At 40.3% G+C, this 16,547-nt stretch overlaps 2 protein-coding genes across 3 annotated transcripts in view; both read right to left on the bottom strand.

The window, feature by feature from the left end:
- The window catches only part of TXK (TXK tyrosine kinase), a 61,218-nt gene extending 60,098 nt beyond the window's left edge, over nucleotides 1–1,120 (bottom strand). Inside the window, exon 1 of the mRNA XM_077757702.1 lies at nucleotides 1,056–1,120. Coding sequence (XP_077613828.1) covers nucleotides 1,056–1,071 — 16 coding nt within the window. The 5' untranslated portion in view covers nucleotides 1,072–1,120. The remainder of the gene's footprint in view (nucleotides 1–1,055) is intronic.
- A 2,146-nt stretch (nucleotides 1,121–3,266) lies between these two features.
- Nucleotides 3,267–16,547, bottom strand: part of TEC (tec protein tyrosine kinase) — a 182,189-nt gene continuing 168,908 nt past the window's right edge. For both annotated transcript variants that reach the window (XM_077757819.1, XM_077757817.1), the window contains exons 12-18: nucleotides 15,786–15,857; nucleotides 14,610–14,781; nucleotides 14,302–14,518; nucleotides 7,845–7,909; nucleotides 5,322–5,440; nucleotides 5,078–5,235; nucleotides 3,267–3,912 (exon numbers count right to left, since the gene is read on the bottom strand). In XM_077757819.1, coding sequence (XP_077613945.1) covers nucleotides 3,829–3,912; nucleotides 5,078–5,235; nucleotides 5,322–5,440; nucleotides 7,845–7,909; nucleotides 14,302–14,518; nucleotides 14,610–14,781; nucleotides 15,786–15,857 — 887 coding nt within the window. In that variant the 3' untranslated portion in view covers nucleotides 3,267–3,828. The remainder of the gene's footprint in view (nucleotides 3,913–5,077; nucleotides 5,236–5,321; nucleotides 5,441–7,844; nucleotides 7,910–14,301; nucleotides 14,519–14,609; nucleotides 14,782–15,785; nucleotides 15,858–16,547) is intronic.

Genomic DNA, 16,547 nt, shown 5'->3' with positions numbered 1-16,547 from the left:
GGAATAGCCTCGTTTATTGTTTACAAATTCTACCAACTGGTGCTGGGTCCTGTGAGGTGATCTGGTTTCAACAGACGACATTTAAAAATCACAGTCAATCAATTTTTCCTATTGCCCCTTAAGAATCAGAAAGGTAAAAACTTCGCTAGATGGTCTTTGGTTGCTTTCATTTGATATGACCAAGCTTTGTCAAAACTAGGTCCCATAGTCATTCCAACTTAAAATCAAGGACAGTACTTACTGTCCTTATTTTTTAGTTCTTTGCATGATAAGGCCCTCGCAGAGCTAAATTAACAGGCATTTTCAACATTGCACGTGGAACTGAACAGTCTTCCAAAGCAACTCCAGAATTGAGATCATGAAGGCCCTGTTATTTCTAGCTGCTGTATATGAAATCTTGTTGGGAGATGGGCAGAAAGAGGGTACCGTTTTACAGATAGGGACCTGGTCTAAGAAGTTGTCAAGGGTGGCCCTCCATGGCTGCAGCAAATCCAGACACTACAACTTGGTCTCCTGGCCTTCAGCTCTGAGTTCTTTACATTAAACATCACTCTAAAAACAAACACTTTCTGGGAGCACCTGGGTGGCTCAGCTGGTCAAGCGTCTGGTTTCAGCTCAGGTCATGACCTCACAGTTTGTGGGATCGAGCCCCGCATCGGGCTCTGTGCTGTCAGCCTGGAGTCCCGAGCCTGCTTCAGATTCTGTTTCCCTCTCTCTCTGCCTCTCCCCTGCTCATGTTCTGTTTCTCTTACTCTCTCTCAAAAATAAACATTAAAAATAATTTAAAAAACACCACTTTTCAAACTGCATTTCCATACATGCATGTAGATTTAAGGACAGTATTTTGTTTCCCTTTGCAGTCTCCATGAGCAACCTTTACTAAAATTACATCACTACAATGGTTAGTTAAATAATGCACAAAACCCTGTTACAACATCTGGGTAAAATGATTGATCCTCAAAATTTTGCAAGCCTTATGCCATCCTCTGGGGCTCAAGAATCAGTAACACACCCAGTACAAGCCCTGCTGATGACTGCAAAGCCATCGTACTTACAGGTGGAAAGAATCATGTCGTACTTCTGTGGGGAGTACACAAAGCAGTCTTCTGTTCTTCAGCGGTGCTCCGGTCACAAAAACACATCTTTTAACTGAAATCATAGCTCACCCAAGATGTTTCTCACGAGCAAAGTTAACCCCACCTATTTTCCTGTTCTAAAAACCTCAGAGAAAAGTGTGTGAATGACAACCGAATGGCCTATATAAGAAAGTTCAATAATCTGCATCCAGATCTCTGAGGGTAGTTGCTATGGGTTCCTCATTCCCAACTGTGTGGGCGATTCCAGCAAACAACATTTTCAAGAAGTCAACAACATTTTTATAAAAGAGACCTTAAAAATCATCAAATCAAACTTCCTTCTCTGGACAGAGAAGGAGATGGAGGCACAGAGAGGACAAGGGACACAGTGGTAGAAAGAGAATTAGATTCTCGGTACTGAAGTATAAAGTCTAGAATGTTCTGTCCTCCCACTCAGTACTGACACTTCAAGGACCATATTATGAAACTTCATGTTTTTGTGGAGACGGAAAGCCAATTCAATAATATACCCAAAAGGTGATTGAGCCATGGCTGAGAAATATAAAAATGACATCAATAAGAAATGCACTTAGGAGTTTTACTTCATTCCCTTGGAAAATAGAACCAAGAATTAAAACTAAAGGGAAGAATTCTAATGAAGATGGCATATTCACATTGCCCTTCCTATTTCCTGCTTTGCAGATTAAGATCTCTTTAAGCATTCTGGGTGGATTCTTCTATTTTTACTTCACTTTTTGCCTTAGTTATGCTTTTATACAACAACTTCTTCTAAGTTGTGGTGACAATTTTGGAGATTTTTGAAGAAAAGCGTCCCTAATGTCGTCAGGTGTTATCCATCTTGTTTTCCACATAAATAGTTTCTATAATGATTAGTATGAGGACTATATTTTGTCCTCATTTTCTTCAACACCATCTGGCACTTTGAGCATAGCTCCTCCAGGTGAACAGGGAAGTGTGGGAAGGGATAGCGAGGGGTGGGGAGGCGTCAAGGTGAAGAGAAAGATATAACAACCATACTCAAACCCAAGTATAACGAATATGGTCAACTCCTTGAATGAGCTACAATTCAGTTAAAAGGTACATATGTTTTTGTGATGGGGGTACAGTTAAACAGGAAGATGAGGAGGAAGGTGGCAAACAGACAGTGACAACACTTATGATAATTTTTTTTCCATCATAAGGAGGAAACGGAAGGATAGCTCTCAGTGGATGGACAGACCCGAAGGGAAAGAGAGGCCCTCCAGGGTCACAGGGAGGCACTACTCAGAGCAGCCAGCAACAGCTCTCCATGTTCACACAACACATGTGGCACAGGGGACACCTCAGCAGGCCCCAGAGGGATCAAAACTCCTTAAAGAAAGGCCCTGTGTGTTGTTGGGTGCTTCTCTGCTTTCTACTCCCATAATACCAAGAACAATGTATGGGGCAAACACATGACCTCTGCTTCTGACAAGAGACTGTTTCTCTTCCCTGGGCTCATGAGGAAAACTGAAGTCTCCACCTCAGCTGGTGTCTTCGTCAGAGACTGTAATGGCCAAAAACCCACTCACAAAAACTTGATCACAGGGTCTACCATAAGGCTATTGTAGACAATCTCACTGATCCAGGAATCCAAGTCCAACCAGGTCTCCTGAAAACCATCTGCGAGATGGCTCAATACACCATTCTCTCCATGTTTCCTGGTCTCTCTGCCAGAACGTGAAGTCGCTCCTGCTCTTGCTTGCAGTGGAGACAGGCTTTGTTGTGAACATTACTTCATCATTCTGCCCCAGAGCTCAGCACCTCCACACTTACAGCATCTCTGTCCTGGTGCAGATTCTCAAGATGTAAAAAGTGATTGATTACCCCTAGTTCAATTTTTACCTAACTCCTTTTTGTGACAGATACCATGGGTGGGGTCAATCAGCCCAAACATGGGCCTGGTTAGGGGCTTAAATTGGACAGGCCCCCCCAAACATGTCTGCCTAAAGGAAGAAGAAATACTAATGGCAAAAGGATCCAGACTTTTTTCTATCCAATAAGGAATATTTGATCCCTGAGGGAAAAGAAATTGACAGCTGCAAGGTACAGTCCCTAGTCCTAAAAAGGAAAGCTCATGTGTTACAGAATTAAACATTTGAATTAAAAGACAACTCATGTTTCTTATAAATATATATCTTTATATATTATATATATTTACAATATATACAGCATAAAAATATTTTTAATGTAATACTAATGGCAGTCTTAAAAACAGATGTTTTCAAAACAAAAGAAGGCTACTTATCCAAGATGGGTTCCTGATTCTTCCAGAACCCACATTCCAGACAATGCCAGATTTCTGCTGACATCAAAGGAAAGAGATGGGTTGCTGGAACAAGGCCCTAACTCCCTATCTCTTCCCAAATATCCTGACCTTCACTGGCACCAGCTAAGATGGCCCCAGGTACAACCCTAAAAAGGGCAAAACTTGGGGTCTGGGCATGGTGCCTAGCACATGGTGGGCACTCAAATACTCGTGAAATGGATAAAAGTGAGTGCTTTAAATCACCATCTCTAAGGCAGCGTTCCCATAATCTGAAAGATTCAGTCTCAGAGCTCAGGCTGGTCTAGAAGCAAAGGCTTTGGGTGTTCCACTTCATATAAGCAAAACAATCTACATGTCCGAGTGCTAAATAAATTAAAAGTTAGCCACAAAGTGCCACTTCTTCCCAATGCTTTGGAATCTGGAAGCCACAGATCACACCATCACTTATCTTCCGAAAGTTTCTTCACACTCGACCAGTTCATCTATCGTGCGCAGCAGATCCTCAAAGGAAGGCCTTCCCTCCGGTTTCTACAATTAAAAATCAAAGAGACGCTGTGGGTTCCAGAATCCATTCCAAAACTAATTTCTCACTGCTCAAACTCACATAACAGAGCAGGCTAGTGCAAGACACTGATTTTCTGGTACTAGAGCATGCAGGCATCTCCACATGGGTCTACTGGATTCTACACATCCCTCAACAAACCTTTCTACTGCACTGCTTTTGTGTTTCCATTCAGGAAGCTAAGAGAGCTCCTTATCACCTGCAAAATCAAGTCCTGCTAATTCACAGTGCCCTCTAGAGCCTGCCCCTCCCCCCCCTTGCTACCCGATTTCATTTCCCACAAAAACTCTCACATGGGCTTTCTATCCTATCAGACCAATCTCTATCCTCACGTACACACACCACACTCGTTGCCACCGCCTTGCCTTTGCTCATGCTGTCCTCTCCCACCCCCAGGGGCACTTCCTGCCCAGGCCACTCCCATGTCAATCAGGGCTCTTTGGAAGCATTATAGCTAAGTGACCAAGCACGGGCTCTGCTTCTCTGTAGCAAAGTGGCCTCAGACAAATGTCAACTTCATGAGCCCTGGTCTTCTCATCCACCAAGTGGTCACAGTCAAAGTCTCTGTACCTCAACAGGTTCTTTTGAGGACTAAATCTGAAAGGCTTGGTGCAGTGCCTAGCACATGATACATCTAAGTTAATAGTAGCTTTGAAAAGTCATTTTAGTGCCTAATCTCTTCTCTGAGGTGACATTTTAATACATGGGGAAGGAATACTTCCAAAGACCGTAAGTAAAGAGATCTGGGGAAGTCGAGGTTTGGAGAAAGAACCCCTCTCTCGTGAAAAGAGTAATACTCCAACAACACAAGAAGTCTGGTGAAAGAAGGGCTACTTCTCCAGGATTATTCCCTGAGTTGCTAACTCGGGCAACTGTGACAGGATTTCTACTTGGGAGTGGGGTGGCAGCCTGAATTTATTATCTTGATTATTTTCCTCTTCCATGTCTTCTCATTCTTCTTTCCATTATTCAGATCTGATTCGAGAGGGCTGGCTTTTACCTAGAGTTCGAAATCATACAAAACGTGCACTCACTCACTCGGCTGTGAAGACTATATGTTATTAGTCTACCAAGCCCGGATCCCTACATGTTTTTGAGATTCGGAAAGCCAAGCACAGAAAAAATCTTTACCTCCTGCCAACACCTCAGCATCATCTCGTACACGTATTTGGATGCCAACTTCGGCCTGTAGAGTCGGTGGCCGCGAGTAACCATGGTTACCACTTCATAGTTGGTGTTTTTCTCAAAGGGCATTCTGCCTTCAGTGAATATTTCCCACATTAAAACGCCTGGAAAAGGAAGGAGAAGGATTACCCAAGGATACATCCACTTCCTCTTCAGAGCAGAGCCGAGGAAAAACGGACCATGTTCTTACCAAATGACCAGACATCTGATTTGCTGCTAAAGCGGCTATAATTAAACACCTCCGGTGGACACCACTTCACTGGAAATTTTGCACCAGAAGAACTTGTGTACTGATCATCCAGAACATACCTAAAGTAAGACACAACATAGGTTTACGCCTCTGAGTCACGGTCTACATTTTGTACACGTTCTTTAATTTTTTTTCCTCTTAGAATCAAAAACACAGTTGACTGAAGTCCAACAGGCATCCGGTTGAAGCTAAATGTTTGCCTCAGTGGCCACGCCTGGTGATTTCCATCTTCCTCTGAGCTTCATTTGTGTGCTTGAGATGGGCACGCTGTAACATCAGTATCTGCTCTTTTGTTTTTCTGTGTGTTNTTTTTTTTTTTTTTTTTTTTGGTAAACAATTTTTGTTCTTTAAACAGAATTTAACCCAAAGGGCCCGCACGTAAAACATCTAAAGCAGAGCTGCTCTAAAGGAAGTGGTGCAGAGAGTCTGGAGACATTCGTGCTTGTAGCCCCACAATTCCACAACAGTGCAATTTAAACCTACAGCAGATGAAAACAGCAAAGTGCAAAATGACATATGTAAATGGTGGAGTATATATTTATAGGCCATGACATCTGTCACACACACACATGCACAATCACACACTCAAAACAATACTACGTAATTTCTGCTATGCAAGCACACTTATGTTCTTCTGGAAAGGCACACACAAACTGATGACTTTGGCTACCTGGGAAGGCCCTTTGATCGGGGTGGTGAACACGGGGACTTCAGCCCTTTCTGCTATGGGTTCAGTATGTATTTATGAGAGGAATGCATTTATGTATTGTATGAACATATCAAGTTAATTTCAAAAGGCTCCATGAAAAAACATTCAAATAATCGCACAAACTTCCTTTGCTGCATGGACGAAGACGGTAACGATGCCACCATGGGTGGGATCGAATTGTCTGTCAGTGAGGGGAGTCTGAATTCAGTGGTTAATGAGGATTTTAGAGGCGCTGATGCAAAAGCACAGATTTTCTGAAAGCCAAACATGTGAAGCTGGCGGGCTGCCCATCAGAGAAAATCTTCATAAAAAGCATAGAAAGAGCAGAGTAAGCACTGCCCTGACAGGCAGCAGTCCTGCCCTGTCTAGGAACTAAACTCGGTCTGCATGGCCTGTTCCTTCTGTGCCTTTACAGCTGCCCCTCGAGCTGTGGCCCCGGGCCAGCCACCTGGCCCTCTTTCGATTTCTTCAGCATGCCAAGCTTGTCCCAGATTTCAAGCTTTTTTATATTTGCTCTTTCTTCTACCTGGAATATTTTATCCTCAGATTTCTACCTAATTGGCTACTTCTGCCTTTTTGGTCTCAAGTCAAATATTCTGGTCTCAAAGAGGTCTTCCAACATGAATCGACATTTCCCAAAGAAGACAACCAGATGGCTAACAGACACATGAAAATATGCTCAACGTCAGGGAAATACAGATCAAAGTCATGACACGATACCGCTGGAAAACCACTGTTGGCTCACAAGCTGAACAAAGAGGTGTTGGGTCACATTTGGGCCAGAGGCCACGGTGCGCTGGTCCCTGCTCTGTCACATCACTGTGTCTTCCCTTTTTCGTGATTCTCTCAGGTTTATGTCTCTCTCCTCCCGAATATAAGCTGCATGAGGGCAGGGTCCCACATGGCTTATTCTCTGCTCTGGTTTAGCCTAACACCCTGGTACACAGTAGGCACCTAATTTCTTTACGGATGGATGGATGGACGGATGAGTCGATGGACAGAGAGGAGGAAAAGGACAAACTGTGTTTTCAAGGTCTTTCCTAACACTCTCTTAAAATTATCAAAATTAAGAAACTAAAAACACAGCAGATTTGGGTATTCTAAGAACTTTACCCCCTAAACACATTTTCTGTGAAAACAAAAGATTTCTAGAAATCTAACCTATGCCAAGGAAAAATGAAAGTAACATATTTAACGTGCTATACTACCACCTAGTGGAGAGAATTATTAACATCACAATGTACACTTTGCTTTTTAATGAATTCATTTATGGCAGAACAGCTAACAAGATTTCCTTTCTGCTTCCTCAGTGCACATTATTCCCATACTTATTAATTCTACAAGCTAATGTGACTATCATCTGAAGCCACATAATGAAGCATGAAGAAGTCATAATTTCTCAACAACTTGTTTACCTGAGGAAAAGCCCAAGGTAACAGTAAAATGGATACCTTCAGCAAAGAAATTTTTCAAAATATACAGAATCTAATTTATTTTATTGCCTTACATCCAAGACACACTAAAAGGCAGAAAAAGCAATTAGTCTTTCTATGAAAACGATGGGTGCTACAAATATTTTGCTCCTAGAACAAAAGATGTGGTTTAAAAACAGCTCTTAAATAGGGCTCAGAAAAAGAAGTTGACAGAGTCAAACTGCAAAGAAAAAGTCAGGATTTCTGTTCTTTCAAAGGTCACAGTCTCATATTAATTTAATCCAAAATTGATAGAAAATGTTCACATAGACTCAGCCTTACCTGGCCATTCCAAAATCAGATACTTTCACAACTCCCACCTCATTTACTAGACAATTTCTGGCAGCCTGGAAAACAACATTGCAATGGTATAATAGTTACAAAGTAGAAAAATATAAATTGTTTATATGAAACTTAATATAGCCCAGTCAACATTCACAGAAGGTGGAGATTGTCTCTTTATACATTGTTTTTATCCCTGCGGATATGTCTCAAACATATATTTGAAAAAATGGGTAGAAAGACAGGTCAGAAGGTCAAATGTGCAACAAGGCATTATTACGTGACTTCACCAATTGTCAGACCTAAATGAGAACGAATAAGATCAACCTGCTTTCCCCCCTCCCATTTCTATTTTATTAAACTGTGAGATTCCTTATTGATAATAACATCTCTCTTTTTTTAAGTTTATTTATTTTGAGAGAGCGAGATTGACAGAAATAGAGAGAGCGTGCACATGCACACAAATGGGGGAGGGACGGAAAGCGAGACTCCCAAGCAGGCTCTGCAGTGTTAGCACCTGATGTGGGGCTCCATCTCACGAAATGTTAAGACCATGACCTGAGCTGAAACCAAGAGTCAGATACCTAACCGACCAACTGAGCCACCCAGGCGGCCCGATTAATGACACCTCTGGGAAGTCCTTAATCTAGGCTCTCGCTAGGTGAGTTTAATGACAAAAAACGAACGTAGTAACTGATAGGTAATTGATCTTTTACCCAATAGCTTTGCTCAGTGATTGGTCATCCTGATCTCCATCAAACAAAAAAAACCAAAACCCTCAGCCATGGGCAACATAGTTTGCTTTGTCATTCATAATGTTTCTAGTATACTGTAATATGATACATTGGTCAAATACAATTTTGGTCAAATACAACTTTGGATGATTTAATTTATATTTTCTTGCCCATTCTTTAAGACTCAAGAAAACAGTTTGGTAAAAAGATAGTATTTCTCAGAAGGAAAACATGGTAACAATATTTTTAATGCCATAACCCATGAACTAAGATGCATTTTCTTTTTTGAGAGAAAGAGAGGACACGAGTGAGCGAGGAGCAGAGAGAGACAGAGGGAGACAGAATTCCATGAGAAGCAGAGAGATAGAGAGAGGAAGAGAGTGAAGGAGAGAGAGAAGCAGGGCTCATCCAAAGCGGGGCCTGTGCTTACTGGAAGCGGGGCTTGTGCTCACCTGAAGGGGGCCTCAAACTCATGAACCATGAGATCATGACCTGAGCCAAAGTCCAATGCTTAACCGACTGAACCACCTAGGTGCACCCAGGTGCATTTTTATTCCTGACGCTTCTGGCATTTTATTCTCTGTGGCAATTCCACTTATATGAGATTATTCCTGCTGAATGCATTTTAAGAGTTACCCTTCTCTTCTAAAGTTACCCAGATTTGCCCCATCTTGCTATGGAGATGCAATCTGATGCCTTCATTCTATGGTCAACAACATTCTTTGCTCAAAAGACAGAAGCATCAGAATCTTCCCTTCAGGGGTGACACAAACCTACCATAGTGATGTCAACATCATAAGCACAAAATTATCAAAATTGCTTTCACCAAGATATGGTCTGTGTGGACAGATGTAGTCTGCCATAGTCATGTAGGCGTTCGATTTTCATCAGTTTTGAAAGTACAAAAAAAGAGGAAGGTGCTTAATTCATAACTTTCAATATGACAGAGAGTTCTTTATCATTGCTAAGCATAATAAGAATAAGGAATGTTATATATATCACATCTTCTATTTTACAGAGTCCTTTGCCCCACTCATATGTTGTAATCTTTAAAAGAGTCTTGTAAAAGAAAAGCCCAAGACCAGAAGGCTTCATTGGTAAATTTGAAGAAAAATTAACGCTAATCCTTCTCAAACTCTTCCAAAATATTGAAGAGGAGAGAATACTTCCAAACTCATTTTATGAGGTAAGTATTACCCTGACACCAAAGCCAGACAAGCACACTATAAGAAAAGAAAATTATAGGGGCGCCTGGGTGGCTCAGTTGGTTAAGTGTCCAGCTTCGGCACAAGTCACCATCTCACAGTTTGTGAGTTCAAGCCCCGCGGCAGGGGGCCGTCAGCTGTGCTGACAGTTCAGAGCCTGGAGCCTGCTTCAGATTCTGTGTGTGTGTGTGTGTGTGTGTGTGTCTGCCTTTCCCCTGCTTACTCTCTCTTTCTCTCTCTCTCTCAAAAATAAATAAACATTAAAAAAAAAAGAAAAACAAAAGAAAATTACAGGTCAATATCCCTAATGAACACAGATATTAAAAAGATCCTCAACAAAATATTAGCAAACAGAACTCAACAGCACATTAAAAGGATCATATGCCATGATCAAGAGGGATTCCTCCCCAAGATGCAAGGATGGTTCAACATATACAAATCAATAAATGTGGTATATGTGTAGGTACATACCACATTAACAAAATGCAGGATAAAAATCACATGATCATCTCAACAGATGCAGAAAAAGCATTTGTCAAGATTCAATATCCATTTATGACAAAAACTATAAACAAGTTGGTGTAAAAGGAATATACCTCAACATAATAATGGTTACGTATGACAAACCCAGAGCTAACATCATACTCAGCAATGAAAAGCTAAGAGCTTTTCCTCTAAGATCTGGAACAAGACAATGATGTCCACTCACCACATCTATTCAACATAGTACTAGAAGACCTAGCCAGAGCAATAAAGCAAGAAAAATAAAAGGCATTCAAATTGGAAAACAAAATTAAAAATGTCTTTGTTTGCAACTGATAGGATCTTATATGAAGGAAATTCTAAATACTCCACCAAAAAAACACATTAGCACTAATAAATGATTTCAATAAAGTTGCATTATACAAAATCAATACACAGAAATCAGTTGCATTTGTATACACTAACAATGAAACATCTGAGAGAAATTAAGAAAACAAATGCATTCATAATAGCACCAAAACAATAACATAATTAGAAATAAACTTAGGCAAAAATCCAAAAACTCAAAAACTTCTGATGAAAAAAACTGAAAACACCACCAACAAATGGAAAGCTATCCCTGCTCATGGGTTGGAAGAATTCATATTGTTAAAAAATCCATACCACCCAAAGCAATCTACAGACTTGATGTAATCCCTTTCAAAATTCCTTTGGCACATTCCTTTGTACAGAAAAAACGATCCTAAAATTCATATGGAACTACAAAAGACATAACGTAGCCAAAACGACATTGAGAAAGAAGAACAAAGCCAGAGGCATCACACGTTCTGATTGAAAGCTACATTACAAAGTTACAGTAATCAAAGTAGTATGATACTAGCCCAAAAACAAATATATAGACCAATGGAAAAGTATACAGAGCCCAGAAGTAAACCCATGCATATATGGCCAAGTAATCTTTGACAAAAAGGCCAAGAACATAGAGTGGGGAAAAGACAGTCTCTTTAGTAAATGGTGCTGGCAAAACTGGATATCTACATGAAAATAATGAAACTGGTCCTTTATCTTACACCATACACAAAAATTGACTTGAAATGGATTAAAGACTTAAATGTAAGTCCTGAATCCAGGACTAGAAGAAAACAGGGGAACGCTTCTTGACATGGCCTTGGCAATGAATTTTTGGATATGACACCAAAAGCACAAGAAACAAAAGCAGAAATAAGTAACTAGGCTACATCAAACTATAAATCTTTGCATAGCAAAGGAAAGCGGTCAACAAAATAAAAAGGAAAACTACAGAATGGGAGAAAGTATTGCAAAACCATTTTACCAATAGAGGTTTCACATAAAATACATAAAGAAATCATATAACTCAATACCAAAAAAAAGCAAATAATCCAATTTTTTAAAAGGAGCAAAGAACCTGAATACATGTTTAAAAAAAACCAAAACACATGGGGCGCTTGGGTGGCTCAGTTGGTTAAGCATCCGACTTTGGCTCAGGTCATGATTTCACGGTTCGTGGGTTCGGGCTCTGTGCTGACAGCCAGCTCAGAGCCGGAGCCTGTTTCAGATTCTGTGTCTCCCTGTCTCTCTGACCCTCCCCTGCTCACGCTGTCTCTCTCTCTCTCTCTCTCAGATATAAATAAAACATTAAAAAACTAAAAAAACCCCACATACAAATGGCCAACAGGAATAAGAAAAGGGGCTCAACATCATTAATCATCAGGGACATGCAAATCAAAAGCATAATGAGATGTCATTTCACTCCTGTCAAGATGGCTATTCTCAAAAACGCAAGAGATAACAAAAGTTGGCAATGAGGAAAAAGAGGAGAAAAAGACATGGGAATGTATTCGTGGGAATGTAAATTGGTAGAGCCATTATGGAAAGCAGTATGGGGTTTTCTCAAAAAATTAAAAATAGAACTACCATATGATCCAGCAATTCCATTTCTAAATATACACAATAGGAAATAAAATCAGAGCTTCAAAGGGATGTCTGCACCCCCATATTCAAAAGAGCATTACTCACAATAGCCAAGATATGAAATAATCTGTTCGCCAAAGGATGAGTGAATAAAGTTGATATGGTGTGTACACACACACACACACACACACACACACACACAGAGGAATAAGCCATAAAAAACAATCTTGTTATTGTAGCAACAGAGATGACCATGGAAGGCAATATGCTAAGTGAAATTAGCCCGACAGAAAGACAAATACTGTATGACATCATTTATATAGGGAATCTGAAGAAAAAATATGAAACTCATTATGTTCTGAGCATCTAATGTATAGCATGATAACTATAAGTAATACTTTATTGTTTAATTAAAATTTACTAAAANGAAAGACAAATACTGTATGACATCATTTATATAGGGAATCTGAAGAAAAAATATGAAACTCATTATGTTCTGAGCATCTAATGTATAGCATGATAACTATAAGTAATACTATTGTTTAATTAAAATTTACTAAAGGATTAAATCTTAAGCATTCTTATCACATGTGAGATATGGATACAATTAACTTGACTGTGATAGTCATTTCACAATGTATACATATATCAAGTCATTATGCTGTATACTTTAAATATACACAATTTTGTCAATTATACCTCAGTAAAGCTGCAGGGGGAACCAGTCTTGAGAGCAAACCAGTATTCTAACCCACCCACAATTTGCAGATGTAGAAACAGAATCTAGGTCTTCCATTTACAAATCTTCTGCTCTTTATTATGCCCTAAAACTACAGATGGTTTCTGCACAGTGCTTATAGTGTAGACTCTAGAGCCAAACCCCCCAGGTTCAAATCCCGACTCCACAGTTTACTTGACCATTGATAAGTTACTTTATCCTATTTGCACCTCAGTTTTGTCATCTGCAAAGTGAAAATAATAATAGTACCTACTTCTTAGAGTTGCTATAATGATTAAATGAGCCAATATGTATTAAATACCTATTAAAGCAATGCCTGTTTAAGACGATCGTTAAATTTTTGTAAATGCTTTCTGTTACTCTAGAAGAAATGTATCCATGCTTTATGACAAGAAAGTTAAAACTAAAGTGTGAAGGGGCCCCTGGCTGGTTAAGGTTAAGTTTCTGACTTAAGTTTCTGACTCTTGATCTCACTTCAGGTCTTGATGTCAGGGTTGTGAGTTCAAACCCTGCACTGGGCTCTGTGCTGGTCATGAAGCCAGCACTACTTAAAAACAACAACAACACCTTAAATATGGAAAACAGTCCCAGGTGGAAAATCACATTCTTTTTGGTGAAAGAATCACCTTTAAGGTTTAACCGGAACTCATAGTTCTGTCAACATGCTGAAAATAGACGCATTTGAGAAGAGTAAGCAGAGAACAAAAAAGGAAAGAAAAGAAGAAAGAGAGGAGATAGGGAGAGAGATAGAGAGAGAGATGAGAAATTAAGAAGTATCTTCATCACAATAATTTAGAACCAGTAATAGAGTCCTTTTTCTAGTATTCTGAGGAGTTAACACGGGTCTCCATCTTTTCCCAGTGATTTGAGAAAGAAGGAAAATAAGCCAAGGATTTCTGTTCTATCTTCTGTTCTAGCTTACAGTGTGTGAGGTGGGAACGAGCCTGGGATTTAGTGACAGTCAACCCTTAGCTTCCCCATGTATCACCATATACAAGACATTTCAGGTCTCTCAAGCTAATTTTCTTCCATATCAAACAATGATGATCAGAAGTCTCAGCTGTCACCTGAGATTCTTATGGAGATCAAGTACTTAATACATGGTAAGTTGCTTAGAAATAATCACCTATGCAATTACGTATTATTTATACAATTGCTTATGTAATTATCTATTAGATGTATTAGATTTAATAAAGATTTTTCTGTTAAAATTATGAGGCATGTTAAATTTACCGAGTTTAAAGATAATGACGAAACACTGCTGAGAACAGAAAGTGGGTATTAATACATCATTGCTCATTCGCTGCCCCAGCGTCACAAAGGAACTTGGCCACTGAATGGGAATACCGGTGGTTTCTGATTACCAGATCTCTGTGGATGAAGCTGTTTCTCTCCAGGTACTCCATCCCTTCACATACATCTTGACACATGCTCAGCAGCATATCTCTGCTAAAGTGGCCTTGTCTCTGGCGGAGGAAATTCAGAAGACAGCCCCTTTCCATGAACTCCGTAACAATGTAAATCGGTTTCTGCTGGGTGCATACGCCATAAAGCTGTACGAGCTTCGGGTGTGTCAGCTTCCTGGGAGGGAAGTCATGCATACATACAGTTACTATTGGAAAAGAAACCAGCAGGGTCTCCGTTGGAGAGAGGCAAGAACAGGGTAACTTACATCATCACTTTAGCTTCTTCTATAAAGTCTTCCTCACACATGGCACCTTCCCTAATAGCTTTGATTGCAACTTTGTACTGAGCTCTCCACTTGCCAAGCCTCACGACTCCAAACAGCCCGCTCCCCAGTTCCCTCATAAAGGTCAGCTCTGAAGGGTTGATCTCCCATTTTTCTGTAAGACAGAGGGAGAAAGTGATAACATTAATAGGAGAACACAGTATGAATCAGCACAAAACAAAGAAACTACACCCAAAGCCAATGTCAAAGTTACAGGATAATACAACTGCCAGTAAAACATAGAGCAGACTTGCAATGTGCATCTAAATTGCAAATGGTGGCTTTCTACCCTCTGGGGAGGATGGACTCCCTTCTGAGCCGTCACAAGACAAGCCAAGTGAACTGCAGAAAGCAACAAGATGCTGAATAAGCTAATAATAATAGAGCTTAAAGGTACTTAGAAAAAAAAATCAAATACTTCCTCCTTTAGCATTCTTCCCCCTCGGTTTCATTTTTTTTTGGTTTTTTTCCCCCATTACATCAGGTTGGAAAGAATTTAATCTTCTGTTTAAAAGGCTTTTGCTGGAAGCAACAGACTTCAGGTGGACACTTTCTTTATTACCTCCATCCCTACTTTCCTGGGAGTAACCAAAAAGGCTTGTGAGCACCAGGAAAGGGTTTGGTTTATTTTAGAAATATCGTGGCAATGCTTATTTTTCACCAACAGAAAGTTTTCTGCTGAAGTACGAATAATGATGAAAACAGAAAATCTAGGGTTACCGTGGCTATGAGTACAATCATCTAAAAACCTCATACTAGGGGCACCTGGGTGGCTTAGTCGGTTAAGTGTCCGACTTTCGCTTAGGTCATGATCTCGTGGTTCATGGGTTCGAGCCCTGTGTCGGGCTCTGTGCTGACTGCCAGCTCAGAGCCTGGAGCCTGTTTCAGAGTCTGTATCTCCCTCTCTCTCTGACCCTCCCCTGCTCACGCTGTCTCTCTCTCTCTCTCTTTCCTAGAAATAAATAAAAATATTTAAAAAAATAAAATAAAAACCTCATACTATACAACTATAAAAACAGTTCTACTATGCGGAATTCTAAACATCTAAATTGGTCTTGTGGTGATGGATTTTTTTCAAGGAAAATTAGCCAGGAAAAACGCAGCTACAAAATGCGTTACCATAGCTGAATCCTGCAGTGGTGGGCGCGCTCTTCTCCACATTCACTGGGTACCGCAGCCTTGTCACAAGTCCTGAAGTCAGAGAAAGCAGGGCGGCTCAATTCATTCTCAGTCATTCTACACGGCAAAGCACGGAACTTAGACACGCCTGTATCAAGTCCCTTCATTTATTCACTTAGTGCTCATGTCTGTAGGCACAGACGGCACTCTGCTATATGCTAGCGAAAAATAGAAACAGGAAGGCCGGCAGGAGGAAGATAATCCTACACTTTGAGTTGACCACTTCACATTTTTACAAAACATAAAAACCTTTTAAAGATAGAAATGCTGCTTTTATTCACTCAACAAACGTTGCCTTTTAAACGTTACAGTGTTTTGGGGGGCACCTGAGCGGCTCAGTTGCTTAAGTGTTCAACTCTTGATTTTGGCTCGGGCCATGATTTCATGGTTCGTGAGTTCGAGCACTGGGTCCGGCTCTGTGCTGACAGTACGGAGCCTGCTTGGGATTCTATCTCTCGCCCTCTCTCTCCGCCTCTACCTCCCAGCCCCCACTTTCTCTCAGAAATAACTAAATGAACTTAAATAAATACTCAGTGTTTATCAAGCTCTCTGCTAGCACTATTCTCTTCTCAAACATTTTAAAAAAATGTTAAAAGGTTTCTAACAGTTATCAATTATTATTTCATGTTGTTTTCCAGTGAGATCTGAACTATGAAAGGGATTTAAAGGTAGTTTATTAAAAATTAAAGTGATTCACCTTGA

This window comes from Crocuta crocuta, unplaced genomic scaffold (genome assembly GCF_008692635.1).
Source record: "Crocuta crocuta isolate KB4526 unplaced genomic scaffold, BGI_CrCroc_1.0 scaffold282, whole genome shotgun sequence".
In the NCBI taxonomy this organism is placed as follows: domain Eukaryota; kingdom Metazoa; phylum Chordata; class Mammalia; order Carnivora; family Hyaenidae; genus Crocuta; species Crocuta crocuta.
The sequence above is the reverse complement of the archived record's forward strand: the minus strand, read 5'-3'. Positions and strand labels throughout refer to the sequence as shown.